This window comes from Pantherophis guttatus, chromosome 4 (assembly GCF_059756535.1).
Source record: "Pantherophis guttatus breed Tessera chromosome 4, ASM5975653v1, whole genome shotgun sequence".
NCBI classification, from domain to species: Eukaryota; Metazoa; Chordata; class Lepidosauria; order Squamata; family Colubridae; genus Pantherophis; species Pantherophis guttatus.
In genome coordinates this window covers 28,383,716-28,408,527 of record NC_142066.1, presented here as the reverse complement: position 1 = coordinate 28,408,527, position 24,812 = coordinate 28,383,716, and the positions used below count along the sequence as shown (strand labels likewise).

The following is a 24,812-nucleotide window of genomic DNA, read 5'->3' as shown; positions in this document are numbered from 1 at the left end:
ATTTATCCCATATTTAGTTTCCTTGCCAGTAACACTGAACAAACACAAGCGCACAACAAGTTGAGTGTTTATAATGGTTAGAATATTGGCTGGGATTAGGAAGAACCACTGGATTTACCTTCAGATCATCGCTTTCTTCCCAAAATTGGAGTCCCAAAGACAAAATAATGAAATGTGATGAAATATGCTGGATCAGGCTCTGACCAGTCTCCTGTTTCTACAGTGGTGAACCACTGTTGGTCCATTGGAGAAGCTCCCAAACCTGGACCAGAGAATGAAACGCAACTTACTTCGTGGCTTCCCAGGATTTAAAACCACCTGCCTGGTATGTAGGAATTATTGGCACATTAGCAGCTATTGATAGCCTGATCCTCCAATGAAATGCTCCAGTTCCTTTTTCAAACCACCTGAATGGGCTGCCATCACTCCAACCCCTGGCAATGAATTCTCCATTTAATTATATGCTGGGCAAAACAGCTTTTCTTTGCCTTGGTCTTAAATCTCCCTTCGGTTTAGGTTCCACAAATGACCTTGAGTTCTAAAATGGGGGGGGGGAGATATCTCTGCATTATTGATGCCAGGAAAGGCTCTGCATTCCTCTGTCATGTTTTCTCTGCCTCTCTTTTGTTCGAAGCTCTTTAACTTTTGTAAGACAGGACAACTCAAATAATTAGAGAGCTGAAGATGGTGTTTAATGCTCTTCCTCCAACTGCAGTGCTCTTTCTGCATTAAACACCTTCTTCAGCCCCCCTAATTATTTGGGGTGCCCAGTTTTGCAATAAACCTTGAGTTCTTTAAATGTAGGACCCAGAACATCTCCAAGAGAGGGTCCCTATGTCTTTCATGCATGCAATGCATGATAAAAAAAAGGTGTGCAGCGACTGTGTGGTTGAGCCCGACCTACTGACTTTTTTGACTCCTCTTGTGGACACCCCTAGTTGAGATAGTAATATTTATTCATTTGTATTCCTCCTTCATTGTTTTTATAAATAACTCAAGGCGGCGAACATATCCAGCATCCTTTCCTCTTCTTAGTTTCCTCACAACAACAGCCCCATGAAGTAGGGCTGAGGGAGAGTGACTGGGCCAAGTCAGGGCTTTCATGGCTGAGGTGGGATTAGAACTCACAAACTCCCGCTTTCTAGCCTGATAATAATTAGTAATAGGTAATTACACTGTATTATGAATTATAACCTTGTCTGGTGACCGAGGGGCTTGTTGCTGTTTTGGATAAGACCAATGGATGTGATCTTATCCACTCAAGTTCCCCCACTCCACTCAATTTACTCCTCCAATTTCCTTTTATAAAATGAGCCCAATAGTTGTATTTCTCTAGACAAGTGGCCTTTTTAGATGTTATGACAATGGTTGGGTGGGTTTGCAGGGTGGAAGGGTGGAAAGATCTCAGCCAACCTAATGCCATCATGGCTAAGAGAATGTTGGAAGTTGTACAGTAGTTCAGCAGATCTAGAAGCTCTCAATAGGCCAGGTATTTTAGAGAGAGAGAGATTATCTGCCTGCATTTGAGGCAGTGGTGAAATCCAAATTTTTTTACGACTGGTTCTGCAGGCGTGGCTTGGTGGGCGTGGTGTGACTTGGTGGGTGCGGCAGGGGAAGGATACTGCAAAATTCCCACCCCACTCTGGGGCCAGCCAGAGGTGGTATTTGCCCGAACTGCTTAAAACTTCTGCTACCGGTTCTCCAGAACTTGTCAGAACTGCTGGATTTCACCCCGGTTTGAGGTATCTCTGGATTATCTGCCTTCGAGGTATCCCTGGATCTGCCAGTCATAATGCCTTTGATGGCAACTGATTAGGGTTGCCAGGTCTGCTTCTAAAAAATAGCGGACAAGCGGGGGGGGAGGGTTAAGTAGTAAAAAAATTAAAAAAATTACAATTAAATTATATATTTTCTTACAAACATTTTAACACGTATTAAAATAATCACTTCAAAACTTTACTTAAAATTCAAAACATCAAATATATTATAATAATATGTAAAATATTAAATTACATTTTACTTTGCTGTCGTGTATTTTTTATTTGACTGCGCAGCTTTGATCAATTCTTTGTGTTTAAGGAATAATTCTTTAATTTCAGTACAACGTTGAGAAATATTTAAAAATATACAAAGTTCACTTCGAACTGATACAAGCAGTTGGTTACGTTCGTCAGTCCACAAATTTCCCATGACGCTGAAAATTCGTTCAACGTTTGTATTTGATACCGGAATTGATGCACAATACTGGAACAGTTTCAGTAAACTCGGAGCTGGCTGTTTCTTGAAAAAGTACGTCCACTTATCAAGGGATGAATCGCCCTGCAGATGAACATAAACTTCTTCTAAGGCAGAAATTTCATCGAAGAGAGGGTTGGGTGGAAGTGCTTCTCGCCATGGTGATAATAACCAGATGTTCGTCATTTCTTCTAAAGTTGGAGGATTATTGCGATCAATTAGATTGAAACAACTTAGCGTCTCATATACTGAATCGGTGAAATTATACCACTTTTCTAGGTACGCAATGGCTCTTTGATACATGTTGATGGCTTCTTTCTTGAACTTTTGCACGGCATTCTCAGGCAAATGTTTTTTACGTAAGGCAAATAAAACTTTCATTCCAAAAAACTGCTCATCGTATTTTTTTTGCAAAGAATCACGCAGCTTACACATGATAATGTGAAGATCACATGCAAGAATTTTCTTGCTTTCCAGCTTCAGTAGGGTGTTTTGCATTATTGACATGAAGTGCGTGAAATATAAATACAATTCTGAAATTGTTGGTTCATCGTCCTTTGTGAGTTCATTTTCCTGATCCGACATAAGGTTCCAGATAACCTTATGACACTCATCAGATCCAAGAGAAATAAAATACGATTTTAGAGGTATCCAGTTTAAAAGAAGTCTTTTGACCACTTTAAACAAACTTAACCAACGTGTTGGAACATGGCGCAAAACTTCATGGAATTCTGACTCGCAAAACTCAAAAAATGATTTCAACTCTTTTTGTTTCTTCGCAGAATTCGAAAATTCGGCAAAAACCTTCAGCACTACATTTTCGATATCAAAAGATAACTGCTTTAATGCATTTTTTGCGCTGTTGTGTAAAATGTGATTATTGCAATGAGCATTTGATCTTTGTCTCATTCTAACTTATGAAAAAAAAGACAAAATGCGATTCTCCTATCCTTATTCTCTTAGACTGTACAGCTTTAGATTACGTACCATTTCATCATAAAGTTTTTGAATAAAAAAAATGTCCACTATTTTATGAAAAGAACTAGTGAACATAATGTGAAAAAAGTGGACTGTCTGCTCAAATAGTGGACACCTGGCAACCCTACGAAATGAGGGAGTTTGTTATGGGATGCACTGAGGAGCAGGCTATTTATTCCTCAAGGTAGTAAAGTATAAGGTAATAAGCTTGGTTTCCTCAGCCATCATTCAGCCTGCCAAAAGAATTTGCTTTCCATGAAAACTAAACATAACATTTTGATTAATTTCTTATAGCAAAGGCAGCTTTCTTCCCTTTACTTCTTTGAGAGATGGCTGAATTCTGCAGCTTCCCCCATTTCAAACAAAAATTCCCGAGGGAAACCACGATGAGGGCATTTCTCCCTTTGCATTTTTTGAATATGGGAAACGTGGCCAGCTGGAAAGGCTTCAAAAGGATGAAAAGATCCTAACTGAAAGCACCACCAGCAGTGCCATCTTCTGCCAGCTCTAATAATAAAGTGAGTTCAAAAACCTCATTTGAAGAAATCAAAGGAAATTCTCAAGCCTCCTGAAAATTAAAAGAATGAAACAGAAGCCCTTTTCTCAGAGGAAAGGGATAGCAAAGGAGATTTTGAGCCAACATTTCTTTCCCTCAGGTTTCCATTAACCTTCAGAGTTTGTGTGTGTGTGTGTAATGTTTGAGAATTTGTGTCAGGTAGGACAGAGATGATAATTAATACATAATTGGTTGCTTTGGGGGTTGATTGATTGGGAAGGAAATTGATGTCTAACAGAATATCTCCTGCCACTCCTCATGAAGTGGAGTAAGTGATTACTGCAGATGATGTTGATATTCAGGCTACTGTTGGTCCTGTTCTGGGTGAGAGAGAGCACCCATTTTTGCTGCAAAAAGCAACTGAAGTACCAAGGATGAAGTGAGGTCCAAAAATTGACACCATCAGTATAACAGCGAGGATCCCACAGAAGCCACAAGTCAATGCAGGGTCATAAGAGATGATAGAGGGAGGGAGGGAGGGAGGGAGAAGCATTCATGCTGAAAGAAAAAAAATCTTGCTTGATATGGGCAGCTATAAAAATTGAACCAATAAAATAAATAAATAATCTAGTTTGCAGTTTTCCTTTTGCAGCAGCCCCTTTCTCCTTTAAGTTTCATTTTTCATCTTTTGTCTCTCTTAAGACAAGATGTGTAGGAACCTTCCATTCCTCTGCACATTTATATTATAAGCTTTCATGGAGTGTAGTTTATTGTACTGTGCTGTAAATTGGCAAAATGAACTGAAACGGGAACATGAGCACCAGAGGACGGTGGATATCAAGTGGATTGAGAGCTAGACTTCTAGTATAAAATCCACTGTTTGTGACAAGCAAAAATATATTGTGTTCTAGCATCGGGAAGAAAACGCTTCTTCAAATAGAACAGTGCTTGCTATACAGGTATATATACTGTCTTCAGATTCTGTGATAAGTAAAAAATAAATCCTAAGAGAAGAAAATTGTGGGGTAAATCTGTTTGATTTGCATATGTTTAGATAGGTTGTAGAATTTGAATGATTTCAACACAGAATTTTAACAATTGACAAGAATCTATCTATAAAGCACTGATTTTTCTCAATAAATGTAGGTAATGCACTGCTACGTATCTGAGATAATTGTGTATTGAATACATGTTTCTACATTTTAACTGTACATTCTTTTTGTAATTCACCTTGAAAGGTGATATTAAAATATTTATCATCTTTAGAATTAGACATTTTTCTTTTAAAATTATTAGTAACCTAGTTTCTGTATATAGTTAGGGTTCATGATACATATAACAGAACAAAAGAAAATTGACATTTTGCTATTACACTAACCTGTACCCAATAAATCTTTTGTACTGTAATTGTATTTGGATAACATCCATTCATGATTCAACCTGAGCCAATTAAAATATTCAAAAGTGCACCTAAGTCAGTTTCATTATTGAAAAATATATACAGCATATAAAAATCTATTTTTTCAAGGTCAGAGCATTTTCTTGAAATATTGGCAAAGTTGGTTACCCATTCTATGTTTCTATACAATTCTCTAATTAATTAATATATTTATATTTTAGGTTGTTGTTATGCTTGCAAAAATATTAAAAACAATATCAATAAAAGAAAATGTGGTTCCGCCACGTAAGAAAAAAACCAAAACGTACAGAGAATAAATGTGAGTTGAAAATGATTTACACTGGGTACATTTTGTGTCCTATGTGATTTATCATCAAGTAACAAGAATGGTTAATGTCATTCACAGAATTTGGATATGCAGGATATACAGTGCCATGAGGATTATGCTAATTGTAACTAGAACCTCACTCTACTCCAAAGTCTCCATTTTGTTCCAGAAGTTTTGTTCCAAATTATTCTTCTGCACATAATTCACAAAATAATCATAAGTGGTATGAGAAAATGCCAGGGGGAAGATTCCACTGATATTTCTACCCACCGGATGGTTCATTTTCAAAAGCATCTTTTCTCTCAACTCCCAAAGTCACAGCTGATCACCTCTGTGAAGAATACAGAATATAGAACAATAGAGCTGGAAGTGACCTTGGAGGTCTTCTAGTCCAACCCTCGGCTTGCGTAGGAGACCCTAAACCACTCTGGAAAAATGGTTGTCCAATCTTTTATTGAAAACTCCAGTGATAGAGCACTTGCAACTCAGGGAGGCAACTTAGACATCTCTACTGCTTTATAGTGCTTTACAGCCCTCTCTGCTTAGAAAGTCAGAATATTTAGAGTCAGAATATTGCCTCCAACAATCTGGCTCCTCATTTTACTGACCTTGAAAGGATGGAAGCCTGAGTCATGATCGAACTGCTGGCAGTCGGCAAACTTAGCCTGCAATACTGCATTCTAACCACTGCGCCATCACTCTTAGGAAATTTTTCCGTTCAGTGTAGTTTCAGACATGCAGAATAGTAAAGTAGCAAAGCTGGCGGAATTAGCCAATCATTTTGCTTACTATGGGTTGCACAGGCAAAATGAGGTCAGTATCATTCAATCATGAGTCATTATTGAGGCTGCAGGAGCAAAATATGGATCAGCCATTAGATAACTATTTTCACTTTGATAGTTTTCTGCCTGCCCAGGGATAGTTAGAGATACTTTAACTCAACGGCGAGGAAAGGCCCTTACATTAAATATTAGGAAGAGCTCTTTATCAGGCTCCAAAAACCAAGAAAGACACACTGTGATTCTGCCAAGCAGATTTTTTAAAAAATTGATCCCCATCTATAGACAGAATCTTGTTAAACTAAAGCAAACCCACAAATTATGAGAGAGGAGCTGTCTTCATCTTCTTTCTCTCACACAAACTATCTAAACTGAATTATCTCTGCTCCTGGACTACAATCCATCACATTTCCTTACAGTGAGACTATAAATTGTGTGTTTTCTATCATGAAAGATTTTTAGTTATAGAGAATTCCAGGTTAAGAATGAGTTCTGCTCTTAAGTCAGCTTTAACCTGAATTTGTACGTAAGTCGAACTCATGCTTATGAAATGGACTGCCTATTACTAAAAATGGCGGATGGCATTGTCCTTCCTCGAACCGATGAACCGCTGACGCTGAGCAATGCTTTCAGGAATGGCTTCAAACAGGCTGTGTGCTAAAAATGTGCAGCTTCAGCAATTCCTGAACACATTGCATAAGCTTTTATGGTTTGTCAACTCAAGGAAGGAGAATTCCATCTGCCATTTTTAGTAATAGGCAGCGTGTTTATATGTAGAGGTTGTCCTTAAGTCGGACATTCTTAACTCAGGGGCTGTTTGTAATTATAGGAGATAAGGCATAGATAAATCTCTTCCGGTACAGCAGCTTGAATTCAGTTGGTTTCAGGGACACTTAAGGGATGGACAAGCTTCATATTACATGAAGTGCTTAGATATTTTTATTATTATTATTAAAATACTGAGATACATCAGCCTGCACCCTCTCAGTTTTGGGTCAGTGTGGTATACTCTGAATTATTTTTTTTTAACAAAGTTTATTTTCATTTTTAAAAATACAATATTTTACATATATACATACAAGGTTATTGCAATTAACGTACACAAATCTGCGCCTATACCACTAATACAATCCATTTCATTTCCCTCTCTTTTCTTTCACCCAATTATACCATAAATTCCAACATTTGGAATAATCAGAATCTTTTTGGTTCCTAAGTAATTTCGTTAACCGGTCTGCCTCTGCACATTCTGTAATTTTCCAAATCAATTTATTTTCTGTGGGTATTAATTCGTTTTTCCATTCTTGTGCGTGTAATGTCCTAGCTGCCGTAGTGATGTTGAGGATCAAGTACCATTTTTCCTTAGTTATTTTGTCTGGTTTCATTCCTAATAAAAAAATCTCTGGTTTCAGTTCTATGTTATATCCTGTAATTTCCACTATCCAGTTCTGGAACTTGGACCAATATTTGCCTGCTTTGGGGCACATCCACCATTGGTGATAGTACATCCCACAACCATTCCCACACTTCCAGCATGCTGGAGAAACTCCCAGGAATATTCTTGCGATTCTTGCCGGGGGGACATGCCAACGATTATAAATATTTTCCTTGTAGGAGGTTGACAAAGTAAATTTCATGGAATACTCTGAATTTTGAAAGTGTGTTGTGTTGTGGGCATTTTCGTCAAATGGCTGAAGACGCAAAAACCATTAGAGTAGCCCCGTGGTGAGATAGGCGGAAAATAAATTTAACATAAATAAATGTAGTGGTACCTTGGTACTCGTCATTAATTGGTCCCAGGAGGTATGACCAGTACTAAAAACAACAAGCAGCAAACAAACCACATGACTAACATGTCACCCTTTTTTTTCAGCTGAAAAGGGTAGTGAATCATGAGGCAGCCAACACCGACAAGTTCTAGCTTGTGCATCGTACCAAACAAACAATGAGTACCGGGACAAAATTTCTGCATCAAATGCACTGAGTACCAAATTTGATGAGTTTCAAAGCAGTTAAGTACTGAGGTATTACTGTAAATAAATTTGTCCAGGAACAACATGGCTGCCATGGGGGATGTGTCCAGTCCCTAAACGCCTACTAGAAAACAGATTGCTGAGATGCCTTTAATCCCCTTATAGTCTGAATTCAGGAATGGGAAGGTTTTTGATGAAAGATGTGGAATAACGTTTTGTGGAGTACCAAAAGCAAACTCAGTCCTCTTTTGTCTTTACTTGGATTTTGTAAGGGAATTTGGGGAGTGGGTAGGTTGTCTTTGTTTTCTACATTGTGTTGAGACTATTTTACAGCTTGTCTTATTTTTGTATGCATATTTCTGAGTGCAAAACAGCAAGAATCTATGCCACCAAAGGTTGGCAGTGATGTCAGAGGCAGTTTACGGGATTATAGAAATATTTAGGAACTGAATGCAGCCTTCAGGTGTGTGTGTTTCCTAAAATGGACTATTCCCATTATACCCTACAATGCCTATACATTTCCCATTTCCCAATTGTCCTCCATTTAGCTTGCATCACTGTTATTTCTTCTTCTTCTTTAGAAGTCTAGCATTCTGGCTGCCAGCCCACCCGATTAGATCTTCTCTGCTCTAATTACTTTGCTGTGTTTAAGTCTATGCCAGCTTTGATTTCCTAACATGATGATCGTATTGAAAATGGGACACACAAAAGCAATCTCTTTATAGCCAGCCAGATGATAATCCCAAGAGACCCAAGATCCAAAGATAAAGATTAAATATCTCATAAGGGAGGCGCAGAACTGTCTGGGCAGTGAAATACACATAGAATATGATACATATCAGTTTTTAGACTGACATATTGGCCGATCTGTTCACTTTTGTTTATGTAAGGATTGATCCTGCCCAGCTCTGAGCTATGGGACAAATATTCCCTTATCTATCTCAGTATTCGTTTTCTATATTGACCAGCCTTCCTATGTATTCATGCTTGCTAAACAAGAGCTGACGTTTTAAATGGGGAACAAGGGCAGCCAAAAGGAAAAATACAAAAGGCAATAATGCTTGTGTACATTTGCTGTAATCCTTTGTTCTCTAAACATCAGACTGCAATAATGTTTTCAACCCCCCAAATGCTGTTTGGTGGAAATCTTTCACTAGTATTATAATAATCCCTCTGTGTCACTGATCAGCCCAGTTCATCAGACCACCCTTTCTACTGATCGGTCTTCCATGACCATGACCTGATCTGCGGGTCTCTATCCTTCTCCATCCCTCTCTCTTTCCCTGCCCTCTTCTCTCTCTCTTTCAGTCCACTCTGTCACCTTTGACCCAGCTGCTCCCTCATCTCAGCATCCAATTTTTCATCCTTTTCAAGGAGCCAGCTGATTGATCGCAGAATTAAAAAGCGGGCTCCGTAATGTGCTGTCTTCCTCTCCTCTCTCCTTTATTAGATGCTAATCCCTCAAACTTGGCACTGGTACCCCTTGGCACTAATGAAGTTGTGTGTATGTGGGTTTTTTTGTTTTTTTTTTAATCAGCTGCTGCTCCACTTCTCTGCTGATTCCTATCCCCCAGGGACTGTGTCGCACTGGAGGGTGCCGAAGCTCTTCACTGCCTGCTCATTTATCACCCTGCTTATGCCACCTCTCCAGTCAGCCCAGCCGGTGTACAGAGATTCTTCCTACTGAGCAGCAACTGAGCAGCGTTTTTTACAAGGTGCAGGGTGAACTCCTGGGAGTTGCTCTTTGAATCTATCTCTCTGCTGAAGATCCTTGCATCTTGTCTATTAGCACCAGCTAAATTTCTTTTCCTTTCTTTCTTCCTTTCTTTTTTTAAGAGGATAGACCTTCATTCCTCTGTTGGTGTGATGGTCCAGGAGCAATTTGGTCAAATGTTCCAGGATTAGTCTCCATCTATCAACCGAGGGATCTTGAATCACACCCATGATACTTGTGTTTGAGATCACTTCTTGAGCAACCTTCTTTTGGATCTGTTAAAGAAGGGGAATCGACATTTCCTGGATTTTGAACATCCAATATTTTCTTCAAATGGGGATTTTTGTGGCTGATATAGTTTAAGTGGCATTGTGAGCTGTTGTTAATGGGCGATATTTTGGACTCTTTGCAATCCAGTCTTTCGGCTCCCCCAAGCCATAAAGAGCCTGATCCACTTGGTTCAAATTGCTTCTTTTTTGGGTTGTGAACTGCTGGACCATTCTGACAAGGGTGCCACTCCTTCAGATACAGATTTCCTCTCTTCCTGTATTTGTTTCCATTATTCTTCAGCACGAACACTGGATTTTTGACATTCCTTCTGGGCAACAGTTTGAACTGGCAGAACTCCAAAGATTTGACACAGCCCGCTGCATGCTTGTGGCTTGTAATTGTGATGAATAATTAAAAGAAGAAGAAGAGTTTGTGGGAGAGAACTGTAAAGGAGCTGCCATGGATTTCAGAAAGACAATTTCTTCTTTCAGGAGAGGAAGAGGACTGAGAAATAATTCTTAAAGCAGGATCAACAAGGCATCTTGTGAGGCGTTTCGTCCCAAGGAGAGGCAGCGTTGTGGGTGCAGCGGCTAAGCAAGTCACTTGCTTTGGATAGGCTGCACTCAAAGATCCAGTTCTAAACAGATTTAACGAGCCTGATGGACCCAACAGAGCTGCTGGGAAGCAAACTAGGGGAGATTTAAGAAAGTGGGGGGAGGCGTTTGAAATAATTAGGAATTCCTAGAATTCTAGGTTTGGCTTTTCCACTCTAAGGCACAATAAACTGTGGAGTGCCTAGGAAGCTAAATCTTATGAGTTGGGTTTTTTTTGGAGTCTTGGGTTCCTCCCAAAACTGGGGCCACCTTAATGTTTTGCCTAGTTCCCATGCTGTTGCTCTAGAGAGAGAAAAGGAAAATGCGATGGGAGATTCATTGACATGGCTAGTTGTTCACCTTAAAGAGTATTAGCTTCTGATCAGGGGTCTCCAAGATAGCATTTTAGAGTTAGGTAAGGCCTCTGGAAGTTTCTAGGTCTTTTTGTAATAGCCGAAGATAAATTTTAGTATGTAAATTTAGTAGTATGGAATGTAAGACAGTGCCACCATCCAGTAAGCTGATCTCTGCAGCCTAAGAGGGAGATTTTTTTCACTCCCTGAACCTATATCAACCCCTTCATAACTATATGGGTGGCAGATGGTAATGATGGAAGGTTGGAAAAAGATGTCCATAATTGAGAAAGCTTCCTTAGCTCTTCAAAAGAGGCTTTGCTAGTTACAGAAAAGAGATGAAAAGCATCCTAAATGATGTGTGGATTCTGTGGCATGCCAAAGGACTTTTAGCATTTGCTTTAAATTCATTGATGGTCTTTCAACGTTAGGAAGGGTTTAGGATTGTCTCTGCTTTTTATTCAGATTGAAAGGTTTTGTTCTTATTAACAGGGGAGTAAAAAGGAAGAAAAGGCTAGTCAAAAGGAAGATTTTTTTTTAAAAAAAGATCTTTTTAAAATATTCAGCACAAGCCATTTATCTTGCTGATAATATCCACAAACCTTGAGTCATAACACAGAGAAGCTTTATCAGACTTTTTTGAGGGCCGAGCGCAGAATTTTGTCACCTTCCATTTATAACCCATTTTTCCCCATTACCTTTCCCATCTTTTTTACCACAAACACATACACACCCTGAAATCTATTAAGGCGTGAAGGATTAGCTGCATGGTATCTTTTGCTCAGTCACATGAGGAGCTGTCATCAGGGAGCATCTAGGATTGATGGCACCCATCTATTTGTTCATTCAATCTCATTGGCACACATCCTTTGGAATGTAAGCGCAAACCGTGTTTTTCCTCCTGATCCTGGATCCCATTTGTTCCTCAGAAAACTTTGGTTTCTGTTCCTTATATATCCTCAAGTAACCAGATTTAACTCCTGACATGCTTCTTTTTCTTTAGGGCGATTGCTTGGTTGGACACAGCCCATTCTTTGCTTATAAAGATGAGGGAATGATGAAAATTGGAGAAGCAATTTGCCACCGGATTCTTGTGCAGAATTATTCACTAAATCCAGAAGACGTCTGATCGATCCACCACTTAGAGCGACATTGAACAATTGGGTTTGATCTCAAGGACCAACCCTTGTCTCTTCCTGTAGCTCTGGGGAAACTATAATGATGATTCAATTAAGCCGAAGAGTTCGCTCAATGCTTTCTTTGGGCCTCAACTGTCTTGCCCTCTGCTTTTCTGTGTCGGCTTTCAGCACCAGCTATTGGTGTGAAGGGACCCACAAAGTGGTGAAATCACCCTGCCTTTCAGTGGTCAAGAAAGGGGACTGCGCACCCAACAACAGCAATGGGACCATGGATACAAATGAGACGGTGGATCCCCACAAAGTCCAGTACATTTGGGAGACGGGTGAAGACAAGTATGCTTTTCAGTATTTCCACACGGGTTTCTGGCTGTCGTGTGAAGAACATCATGGAGGTATTAAAGAGGGTCACATGGGCAATTGATTCCATGACTGTATTTGTGATTAGACTTTAATGTTTTCATGGTTTCAGCTTCTAAGAAGGAAACGGAGGGGTGGGGGGAATTGGCTAGATAAACAATGTAGACAATATTGTAGGAGAACCTCAAGGGGCCACAAGGGACCTTAACAAGTAGAGTTTTATAAGAAGGGATTAATATGGCCAATTTATAAGTAAGAGCACAAGAGTTTTTTCTCCAGCCAGACCTTCCTATCTCTTTCTCCTTTACTTTTGTCTGGGATCCTCTTTCTAAATTACTAGTGACTGAGATTTGACCTATTCTGTGTGATGTAGTATAACCAACAACGATAATAAGGAATGGCACAGTAGCAAGTGAAATCTTAGTATTCATATCCTCAGAAACCCTGGCGAGGCCCTTGGGCCAACTTTATCTTACACAATTATTCTTTCTTGATCTGATAACTTTGGAGGATTGTTGGAATATAAAATGGGAAGTGGGAAGGGAAAGACTTGTGAGCTTTTTGGGAGGGAGGACGAGATAAATACAACAGATAATTTTTTTAAAAAAAACTATTTGATTAAACACAGGATTTTTTTCAATGAATTGTTAGAATGTGGGCACTAGCACTACGGTTTCTTCTCTTGAACAAAGCAGGGAAAGATGCCATCAAAACCCTTGGCTTGCTCAGCCCTCTGTGTGAAAATTGGAGGTGGGTTATTTTCATCCCCACCTGAGGTTTTGTTTTTTTTTTGTACTTTTGCAAATCTTGGCACCTGCTCTCTCCCTCCTGTATCTCAGAGCATGGCGAAACAGCTGTGTTAAAGTGCTTTCCGCAAGTCTGTGAGCCCTGGAGAAGCGTATGCTGCGTAAATGGGGTTCTCTTAATTGCCAACCCCCCATTCTGCCTCACTAATGAGACCTTAAGGGGGTCTGCCCTCATTATTTTAATGTGGGGCGAGTTAAAGTCAATGATTAATGGATACACCCTGGCCGCCAATTCTGGATGGTCGCGATTCAGGCTGATCCAACTTTCCAAGTGGAAAGAACCAGATGCTGCTATTGTCTAAATTAGAAAGATTTTGGAACAAAGGTTTTGGAACACGGACTGGAGACAAGGTGACCTGCCTGTACTGAGGCGCTGAGCTGATTACAACCCTTAACGATCACCTGCTTGTGCAGGCAGTCCTTGACTTATGACTTACGAATCAAGCTTGGAATTACGGCCATGACGGTCATTAAACAGGTCATCAAGTGACCATGCCCAATTCTACCATCTTTTTTATAGTGGTTGTTAAGTGAACACCATAGACATTAAGTGAGTGTGGAAGTTGTTAAGTAGATCTGTTTCCCCCCAATGGGCTTCTTTTCCCAGAAACTAAAAGTACATGCCAGAAACTGGTTAAAAACCCATCACAGTCATGTTACTACGGGAGACTGCAAAAGTGAGCTCGTTGCCAAGCATCAAAATGTGGTCATGTGAATACAAGTTATGTGGGTGCAGCCATCAGAACTTTGAAACTGAGTCATAAGTAGCTCTGGGGAAGCCTGTCATAACTTTGAATAGTTGCTTAACAATTTATGGAGGGCTACCTGTACTTCGAACAGTATGGTTAGTGATTTGTATAAGATTGGAACCACAGTAAAACCTATGTTGTGTTAAGGGAAAAAAGAGTCCAAGGCCTTTGAGATGGATCAGACTTGAACGCTAAAGACATGAATATAAAAACTACTTTTGTTATAGGTACAATAATAGAATCTTGCAACTCTGAATGAGCCTCTCCCTGATACTATTCTAGCGAGGGTCAAGTGTGAAATACTTTCTCAAATTACATTCTTGCTCTGGACTCAAAATTTCTTTTATTTGACTGTTGCTTTGGCTGCAGCTCTTCCTCCTGTTCCTCAAGGTTATCCCCACAGCCCATTACATCAACTCTTGGACTGCGGCCCACTACCTGGCTGGGGCCCGTTCAGAATCGGGCTGCAGAAGCAGCGGGTGAACATGTGTGTGCATGAAGCTCCCCTCGACTGAGCGGTGGGCACTTGCCCTCGTGCGCAAAAGCTCCCCTCATGTGAACGGCTGGCCCTTGCGCAAGTGTGCAAATGGAGCTGTGTGCGTGTGTGCACCTGCCACTCACACAGAACCATCTTCTCCTCCCCCGTTGTACTGGGCGGCCAAGCCAGAAAGGTTGGGGACCGCTGCACTGCACCATCTCATATGAGGACACAACCAAAAGAAGAGGTTGCCCTAGAAGTTTAGGTTGCAGTTGCAGTTGATGCACGACATGAAAGGCTCTGTCCAAAGAATCGTCCTATTTCACTTCCTCAAAATCTAGGGCATTCCTCACCTTGATCGAAATCATTTTGAAGTAGAAATGGGAAAATGGTGCTCCCATTTAGCTATTGCTAAAGTCCTATTTGGAACTCCCAGGCCCAGACAGTACAGAAACAACTTCTCTAGAGTATTACAGGCTGTCTCTAATTTTGTTTAATTTACACAAAATAACTGTACAGTTTGGAAAAGAGGGCCTTTGTTTGCCTAGCACACTGAACCACAACTAGCCAGTAATATTTAATCCTTTTATGTTGAATAAACCTGGCAGTTTCATAGTTCAGTGTATTGTAACAACTCAGAAAACATGCTTAGTAGATTAAAAGGAGGTAAAATTAGCTGTGTATAAGCAATACTGTTCAGTACCACTCACAGTAGAGATAGTCTTTAACTTACGACTATAATGGAGCTGGACCATCATGGTCGTAAATTACCACGTGACCTACCTAATGTTATGCCCTTTTTTGCAGTGGTCATTAAGCAAATGCACTGATCACAAAGCAAACCAATAGCTCGTAAGGGGCATGGTTTTCCCTAAAACTGGAAATAAAAGCATAACTGTCATAAAATGAAGTCATGTGACCACTGGATGCTCAAATGGCTGTAAATGGAGCCCAGTTGCCAAGTGTCTGAAGTTCAGTCATTTGATTTGGGGAGGATCATCAAAACTTCAAATCTGGGTTGCAAGTAGCTCCAAGGTAGGTTCATAGTTGCTTCGGCTAGCACTAAATGTCCGGTCATAAGTTGAGGACTACCTGTAGCCAGTCAAATTCAATTTTAAGGGAGGAAGTAGACCCAAATTTTACTTTCATTGGAGAATTCTTCGGAAAAGAACATCGGTTGTTTTTTTTGTTTTTTTGTTTTTTGAGAAATGTCCGAAGATGGACATGTTCACTAACTTGACTTCTCAGCACAGATTCCAAAACATTCCCTTCACAGCATTATGGAAAAGGTACCTAGTACCAAAGTCTCCCAATTATTATAAGAGGGGCCAGCGGCTGGACAAGGTTGCCAGACCTTGTGAATCAGAATTTAGAGTGCAGCTAGAGAAACTGAGAACTTTATTTGTTCCCTATGACTATCATTAAGTGTTGTACCGTATGATTCTTGACGAATGTGTCTTTTCTTTTATGTACACTGAGAGCGCATGCACCAAGACAAATTCCTTGTGTGTCCAATCACACTTGGCCAATAAAGAATTCTACTCTATTCTATTTAAAATTCAAAACAACTTTGAAAGTCATGGTTTAACCCTTACCTAACCCAAATACTCTCCAACGTCCTAAGCCTCCAGCTGGATTTTGCTGGCTAGGGATTCTGAGAGTCAAAATCCAATGTATTTAGAGGGTTTTTGATTAGAGAAAGTTACTGTAGATGAGGAAAAATGGTATTCGGACTACGGCACTCTTTCTTTGGTGCCTTGCTATAATCTCTTTGTCTTCTCAACCTTGTGCACTTTCTTGCTGAGATCAACTCAGATCTACCTGCCACTAGTCAGCAGCAGAAACCGAAAGATCCTCTTTTCCTGGGCGCAGGGGAGGGAGAGCTTCACAAAATGTTGGCATTCATTGTCACGTACAGCAGCAGCTGTGGCTAACCTGTCACTGTCTTCTCTCACTGTTCCCCTCACGCCAGAGGAGAAGTGTCGGAGTTTCATTGAGCTGCCTCCAGAGTCAGAACAAGGTGAGAATTTGGATGGCAAAATAGGCCAACACATACAGGTGCAAAATGAGTGGGAAGCAACTCCGTAAGTACTGCAAAGCTTATTTTTCTGGGATAAAGTTTTCAGATAATCAAGTGTTGCCTTCTCAAAGAGATAGAAAGGCCTTGTGGTTTCTCACCCTGCACTCAGTCATTCCAAATGCCTTTTTTGTTGTCGTTTTTTTCAGCCCATCCCAGCTGGGCTCTTGAATCTTATAAGCAGAGCCAGTGGAAAAGCTTCAGTCAGTCTCCGGGGTAACAGAATAATTTAGCCGCTGCCATCCTCTTCTTTCCTGGTAGTGAAGCAACTACAAGGCCTCTTTCTTCCCCATAACCCTTTTCTTTTTCCTGCAGGAGTGTTGTGGCTGTCTGTCGCTTCCGAATTTCTTTATATCATCCTATTGAGTATTGGATTCTTGCTCATGTGTTTAGATGCTATCTACTATGCCAACTTCATTGATGGCCTCAAGATCAACGCTTTCGCAGCTGTGATCACTGTTTTGTCAGGTATTGCTACTTGCCCATCCCTGTCCATCCCTTTATTCTGTGTAGACAGAAATGTCTGAGAAATAGTGCTGATATAGATTTCCCAATCTTGGCCATTTTCAGAGGGGTGGATTTCAACTCCCAGAATTCTTAGCAATGTGGCCAAGCTGATTAGGAAATCTTAATTAATGCCCAATGTGGGGAAAAAGGGGGGGTGTATAAAACTGGGTGCAATTGACTTAACAATTGCCTTGTTGTAACGTGAGCCGCCGTGGCGCAGTGGTTAGAATGCTGTATTAGCAGGCTATCTCTGCCGACTGCCAGGAGTTCGATTCTCACCGGCTCAAGGTTGACTCAGCTTTCCATCCTTCCAAGGTTGCTAAAATGAGGACCCAGATTGTTGAAGGCAATATGCTGACTCTGTAAACCGCTTAGAGAGGGCTGTAAGAGATGCCACGAAGCGGTATATCAGTCTAAATGCTATTACTATTGCTATTGCCTTACTTAGTGATGGAAATTCAGGTCCCAATTGTGGTTGTAAGTTTAAGACTGCCTGCATATTCCCATCATTCCTTTCCCCACTCTACACATCCATTCTTTTATAGAGAATGCACTGGGGAGAACCTTACTTTTAGATTTTGTTGAATCAACCCAGAACCTGAATGCACTGGGGAGAGCCTTACTCTTAGATTTTGCATGTGTATGTATATGGGCATATCTGCTTGCCCACTTAGGCTATTGATTGCTACCTGCAACATTTCCAGGGTGCAGAGGAATTGTGGCTGAATGGGCTTATGGGCCTCTTCTTCTCCACAGGTCTCCTGGGCATGGTGGCCCATATGATGTACATGACTGTCTTTCAGGTAGCTGTAAACCTGGGGCCAAAAGATTGGAGGCCCCAGACATGGTATTATGGATGGTCCTTTGGGTGAGTAGCCAGCTTTGAGGAGGATCTTTTCCCCTTTAGAGTTTGCCACCTTATTTTATTTATTTATTTTATTTATTTATTAAATTTGTATACCGCCCTTCTCCTTTCGGATTCAGGGCGGTGAACAGCCAAAATAAAAACATTTGTACACAAAAGTTAAAATAATTATTAAAACTAATTAATGAAATTTGGCCCATAATTTAAAACATATCAATTAAAAATCAGTATCAAACGTTAAAACCAACATGGAATCAGGCCAGCCCGGCTAGCTGAAAAAAGTAAGTTTTTAGGGCCCGACGAAAAGTCCGGAGGTCTGGAATCACTCGTATCTCTGGGGGTAGATCGGTCCAGAGGGTAGGTGCCACCACAGAGAAGGCTCTCCCCCTGGGGGTCGCCAGCCGACATTGTCTGGCTGATAGCACCCTGAGGAGGCCCTCTCTGTGAGAGCGAACTGGGCGGTGGGAGGCAATTGGTGACAGAAGGCGGTCCCGTAAGTACCCCTTGTCTTGTAATTCTTTGGACCAGGTCAGGATGGAAGAAAAGAGAGGATTTGATCAAAGTAGAAAAAAAAAAAGGGGGGGGAGGAAGAGATTTGGAAGTGTCCAAGAATGGTTATACGATCCAAGAGGTGGCTGATCGTAAATTCCTGTGATAAACAGCACGAGATTCTGATCTACCAAAATGTATGGTCTGCTCATTTTTGATGACAATAGCATAGTGGAGGGTAAAACAAAGAGGGTAAATCTGAATGAACAAGAACAACAAAATATAAAAATCCTGAATCTCCAGAGATATTTTAGAAAAAGCTGTCTAATAACTCAAGAAGCCTGGTTTTCTTACTTGAAAAACTGGCAAAAGATGACAGTGGAAAAGAGGAATGATTCTAAAACATCAAGAGGTGGGTATCCACGGGCAGAGGCTTCAAAAAAGTCAAGAGGATAGCTATGATAGAATGACTGAATCCTTGTTCCTTTTATGTAGGCCAAGAAAGGGATGGGACTTTAATTGCCCAATGACAACTGTTGTCGTGACTGTCTCAGACACCTCTGCAACGAAGCATATTTAAAATTCATGGACCGAAGCTTCTGTTTTTATTTATAATAGAGGAGACATTGACCTTGGCCTTAATATTGAGATTCTGGAGATGAGGGAACTTTGTGGATGAATGAAGCAGTGCGTCTGAGCGAATGGATAAATGTTTGGGAATGGTGATGGACATTTGAGGAAGACCTCAGGGTACCAATGGCCAAAGGATTCAAGTCATGTTCTCTCCTCCTTTGCTTACCTCTCCTGATGTTCTCCCCACAGCTTGGCCTGGCTCTCTTTCACTCTCTGCATGTCAGCCTCGGTGCTGACCCTCAACACTTACACCAAGACTATTCTGGAGTTCAAGTACCGTCGGCAGATTTTTGAGAAATACACCGCGTCAACGGGGAGCATTCGGGGTTCCAACTCACCAACGCTGGATCCTGACCTGGAGCGTTTCCTATGGGAGAAATACATCTTCAGTGTCAGTGAATCCCTAGACTTCTCTGCAAGCCCACCCGGCCGCTTAGCTCTCAGTGGGGGCCGAAAGGAGTGTTCAGGAGGATATTCTGGCCTTCCAAGGAGTCACACTGGAGATACCAAGGATGAGGATGATGGGGAACCTTGCTGAGGAGAGGAGATTGTGTAGAAAAAGAGACCCTTGTCCACCATTTCTCTTCTCCCTCTCACATTCACTCCCTCACGCATCTAGGTTTAATGATGTTTCTTCTCTCCCCTGTTGAACCTCTCAGTAACTTTCATAGCTGATCATTGAGGACCTATTTTAAAGAAGGTTTTTAACCTATGTTTCTATCATATATAGTACAGCTCAAGGTGGCAAACATAACAATATTCTTTACTATTTTCCCCAGAAGGACAACCGTGTGGGGTAAGTTGGCCGAGAAAGAGACTGGCCCAAAATCATCCAGCTGGTTTTACATGTTTAAGACGGGATTAGAACTCATCTGGTGATTGGCCCAAAATCATCCACACTGTGTTCATGCCTAAAGCGGGACTAGAACTCACTGTCGCCTAATGATTGACCCAAAGTCACCCAGACGACATTCATGCCAAAGTGGGACTAGAATTCACCATCTCCTGGTGATTGGGCTAAAATTGCTCAGCTGGCTTTCATGGGTAAACATGCATGGGTTTAGAACTCACAATTTTCTTGAGTTCTGCAGATTGCCAGATCCAGGGATCTAACCTCCCTGTCAGAACAATAGCAGACCATAAAGGAAACTATTGATTTGGGATGTGATGGGTATTGTTGAGTGTCTCAGGTCAAGGCAATTCAGCTGCAAAGACCAAATGATTTTGGAGATCGACCTTCGTGACTGATCTTAGGCACTGAATTACAGAAAGCTTGCCAAAATAAAAGAGAGCTGTCTTACGGACCAGTTAAGTTTTGGCAGAACTGTTGCCTGATTCGTGAAAGCTGGTGGCTCACTTGGAAAAGTGCCACTTAACTTTTATGCTCCAGAAATTGGAAGGTCTGTTCATATCCTCTGTAATATTATCTCTTTGCCTGTTGGCCAAAAGCTTTTCAAGTCATCAAGGAATGATGGAAAATTACTAATGAAACAGCTCATTACACTGTAACCATTAATTAGGTCATTAATCTCACCAACAACTACCTGTAAAGGAAAGTTTAAGTTATCGTCCAAGCATTGATTGGAATCAAAATGCCCATATTATTATCATTTCCACTCTCATTTTTAAATGTCCTCTTAGAAACTTCATCAGGTCATACATATTTTTGGGGGGAGATCTTTCTAAAGATGTAGGGAGATCATAGAAAAAATATCCTACCAAATCAAAAAGGATCATGAGCTACCAGTATCTCTCCCCATACCCTGCCTCCCAATTGTACAATGCAATATTCTGTTAGATCACCACCAGGCCTGCTGTAGACTCTTAGAGTCTCCATTTTTCTTGTGGTTTCTGAGAGGCAATTTGGTCAAAGCCCCCTGCAACTCATTCCAGCGGCTTTCTTTTGATAATCTTTCTTAGCTATTGGGGCATTCACTTACATTGATGGATACAGTAGGCCTCAGGGGAAGTAGATCCTGGATAGGCTTTTTTCCATTTGGTGTATTTCAACTTCTGGTGGAAAAACCCTCATCTGTCCAGGATGAGTTGGCCTGTATGATGGCTAGTATATGTATATATTTTCGAGATCCTCTCTAATAATGCAGGAGTAGTTCAGACGAATGTGAAAAGTCATTGTTTAGTTCTTACGCTCATCTACACCACCACACACATACCTGCCTTCTGCTTTCTCCTATTTGGAGGTTGGTTCAGTAGCATAACGGGGCACTTCCATACCTTGTTCTGTCATCCCAACTGGTTTGTGGAGTATTTGGTAGAAGCACTTTGGAGAACCTGTGTGCCAAAATTCAGCTTTCAGTGTTGTAGAATTACTCCCCTGGGACATGAAACTCTGCTATCAAAAGATGCTCAAGTATCTTTTGTGATATAGTGTGTGCATAGTATGGTTGTTTGAGTAATAGAGTAGGTATAGCTTCCCCCAGTTATTCCAAGTAATGACTTAGCCATTTGGATCAGATATTCTGCCCTGCAATTTCACCCACCCACCCCCTATTTTGTCATGCAGCATTGCTTCTGCTCTCTGGCCTCCCTCCCTTTTCCTGCCCCCCCACAAATATCCCTGCCCTCCCCCGAAACCCATTTGTAGCTGTCTGGTTAATCTCATCTGCTTTAGCATCATGCAATTTTCTCATCTGTAGGGAATGAAGGAAGAGCAAGAGTCATTAATTTCTGGTTGATTAAAGAAATTAAGGAATTAATCAGTGTCAGTCTGCTTCATTTCATAAGTGGGGGAGGGAGGAGGAAGTTTCCAGCTGCTCCTCATTTCTCTGCTTAAGAGAAAAGAAAATCAAGCAGGGGCATCAGAAGTATGAAGCCCACCACAGCAGCTTAGGATCTCCAGAGAGAATCTTGTGTGATCTCATAGATGGGCAAGTAGGAGTGATTTCCAATTGTCTTAATAGGAACCATTTAAAAATCTCTGTCTTCCTCTTTGTAAATTACACTGCTGAGAAAGAACACTTGAGCAATGGAACTTCTGTTTCTAGGAACAGAGAATTTAGCTCTAATTTTAAACCTGATCTCAAGGAACTAAATCCTTTATCTCTTGTCCAGTTGTAATTTTGAGCTGTAACTGGTACACCTAAATAATCCATCAAAACAGAGTCAATCTAGAAGTCTGTCCTTCCCGGAGAATTTAACTGGAGGTGGGTGGGTGGGATGGAGATTCCTTACTTAAACCCTAACAATTTGGTTTAGAAAAGAGCGGTCCTGATTCCAGAATGGGCCTGGTTCATGCTTAATTCAAGCATTACCTTTAAAGGTTTGGAGGAAAGAATGTCACCTACACTCTTGTGGGAGTTATTACTAGGGAAACATTGTATGGTTAGTTCCTGAAAGGCTGCTATATTGAAGAATATATATGAATAATAGCATATTATATAAAATTGTATACTATGATTGTATATTATAAATGTATAATAGCAATATATAAGAGTAATGATATTAATAATGGTATATTGCATCCTGACAGGAACAGCTTATCTGAGATGGTCTGTTCCATCCAAATCAATGCACCACTCACCCGATTGGTTGGTTCTTTATTTAACCTTCAAGTCAGTGCTGACTTCTAGACTAACCCGTGCAACTTTCTTGGCAAGATTTTTGGAAGTGTTTCCCCTCGGCTTGTTCCTAGGACTGAGCAAGAGGGGGTTCCCCTCTTCAGAGGATGGGTCCACTTTTGGGGGAGAGGATGATCAACCAAGTGTTAATCCATGATTGCTCCAGGAATTGACCAACTGGCCTGACATCATGGTCTGAGAGAATGACTGGCCCAAAGTCACCCAGCTGGCTTTCATACATAGATATGAAGAGAACTCACAGTCTCCTGGTTTCTAGTCTGATGATTTAACTGCTGGACCAAACCTAGAGCTGAGCAAGAGTGACTGGCTCAAAGTCATTTTAATTTTTAATCATTGTTGTGTCTTGTGTTTTTAAATTGGCTGTACACCGCCCTGAGTCCTTCCGGAGAAGGGCGGTATAGAAATAAAATAATAATAATAATAATAATAATAATAATAATAATAATAATAATAATAATAATAATAAATTAATTATTAATTATTAATTATTAATTATTAATTATTAATTATTATTATTATTCAGTTGGATTTGTATCTAAAATGGGACTAGACCTCATATTCTCCCAGTTTCTAGCCTGGGTCCTTAACTGGCTCTTAGTATAACCATTGGGAGCAAGTAAATCTTAAATAAAAAAGGAAGATTTTGGGCACACTCTAGCCCAAGAATCCATTATCTTTAGATATTCATTTCTATGGATTCTTGGGCTACCGTGTGCCCCAAATCTTCCCTTTTCTTTAAGATTTACTTGCTCCCAATAGTTGTACAGCCCCTTTCTAATTTCAGCAGTGTTCAACTGCTGAACATCTGAACAACAGTTGGACATCAAATTCTGGGATTCAAGAACAGCCATTCAACAAGTACCTGTAGATGGATTAAAAAACATCCCTTGCTTCCGGGTAGGCATATACAATTTATAAGGACCGATGCACCAGTAGAGGATCAATGGGAGAGGTCAAAACAAAATTGGTGGCAGTTTTCTGTGTGGTCTCATAAATAGCCTATCCCATCTGGAAAGGGTCTATTCCAGTGGTTCTCAACCTGTGGGTCGGGGCCCCTTTGGGGGTCGAACAACCCTTTCACAGGGGTCGCCTAAGACCTTTGGAAAACACATATCTTCAATGGTCTTAGGAATAATTTTATGGTTGGGGGCCACCACAACATGAGGAACTGTATTAAAGGGTCGCAGCATTAGGAAGGTTGAGACCCACTGGTCTATTCCCTCTGGAAAGGGCCCAGAGCAGCAAAAGGGTTAGGGATTGGGTAAAAAAAAAAAAAGTCTTTTTTTTTAAAAAAAAGGTACAGTACTTTTACTATATTATCTAATGAAATACAAAGGGAAAGAAGATCTATATCATAAATATTATGAAAAAAACTTTCTAGTTACATGTTCTTCTCTTCTCAGCCATTTATTTCCTCAACTGCTGACCACAAACTAGATATTTAAACTGTACATTAAATATTAAAGATCGCCTGCTGGTATCCGTTGAAATCCTTTCATCTATTAGTCTTTGATTGATCTCATCTTTTTTCCTAAAACACATATTCTAAACGTCCAAATTTGCCCTGCTTTATAGATATACTGGGTATTATCAGTTTTGCAATTCCCGCATTTTTTCCAATTTTGGTTTCTCAATCTGATATCATCAGCAAAGCTCACCTGTTCCAATGTTGTAACAGATTTGTTCTCCTAACTGTCAACATGTATCTTAGTAAATTGTGATATTTTTATTTATATTTTCAGGAATTATGCTTAATAAGAATAAATGTGGCTTCAGCACAAATTTTGTTTTAGGATTTTCTGAATATGTTGATGTAGTTCACTGTTAATAGTTTTGTGGGTTTTTTTGTACATAGCCATTACATGTGATTCTTCTTTGTTATAACATTTCCAACATTTATTGTTATATGATTTGCCTATCTTGGTAATTATTGAGAGGGTTATGTACCATCTGTAAAATATTTTACACTGATTTTCTCTTAAATTATAACTTGGA

The 24,812-nt window shown here is 40.4% G+C and overlaps 1 protein-coding gene across 4 annotated transcripts in view; it reads left to right on the top strand.

The window, feature by feature from the left end:
* Positions 1 to 21,935, top strand: part of LOC117666704 (germ cell-specific gene 1-like protein) — a 28,878-nt gene extending 6,943 nt beyond the window's left edge. For 2 of the 4 annotated variants that reach the window (XM_034419509.3, XM_060692800.2), the window contains 6 exons: positions 224 to 325; positions 12,122 to 12,649; positions 16,620 to 16,667; positions 17,040 to 17,192; positions 17,988 to 18,099; positions 19,408 to 21,935. In XM_034419509.3, the coding sequence (XP_034275400.1) occupies positions 12,337 to 12,649; positions 16,620 to 16,667; positions 17,040 to 17,192; positions 17,988 to 18,099; positions 19,408 to 19,756 (975 nt within the window). In that variant the 5' untranslated portion in view covers positions 224 to 325; positions 12,122 to 12,336 and the 3' untranslated portion in view covers positions 19,757 to 21,935. Of the gene's footprint in view, positions 1 to 223; positions 326 to 9,425; positions 11,995 to 12,121; positions 12,650 to 16,619; positions 16,668 to 17,039; positions 17,193 to 17,987; positions 18,100 to 19,407 lie in introns of those variants that run through there. The other 2 variants (XM_034419510.3, XM_034419511.3) reach the window with 2 other exon arrangements.
* Positions 21,936 to 24,812: the final 2,877 nt, after the last annotated feature.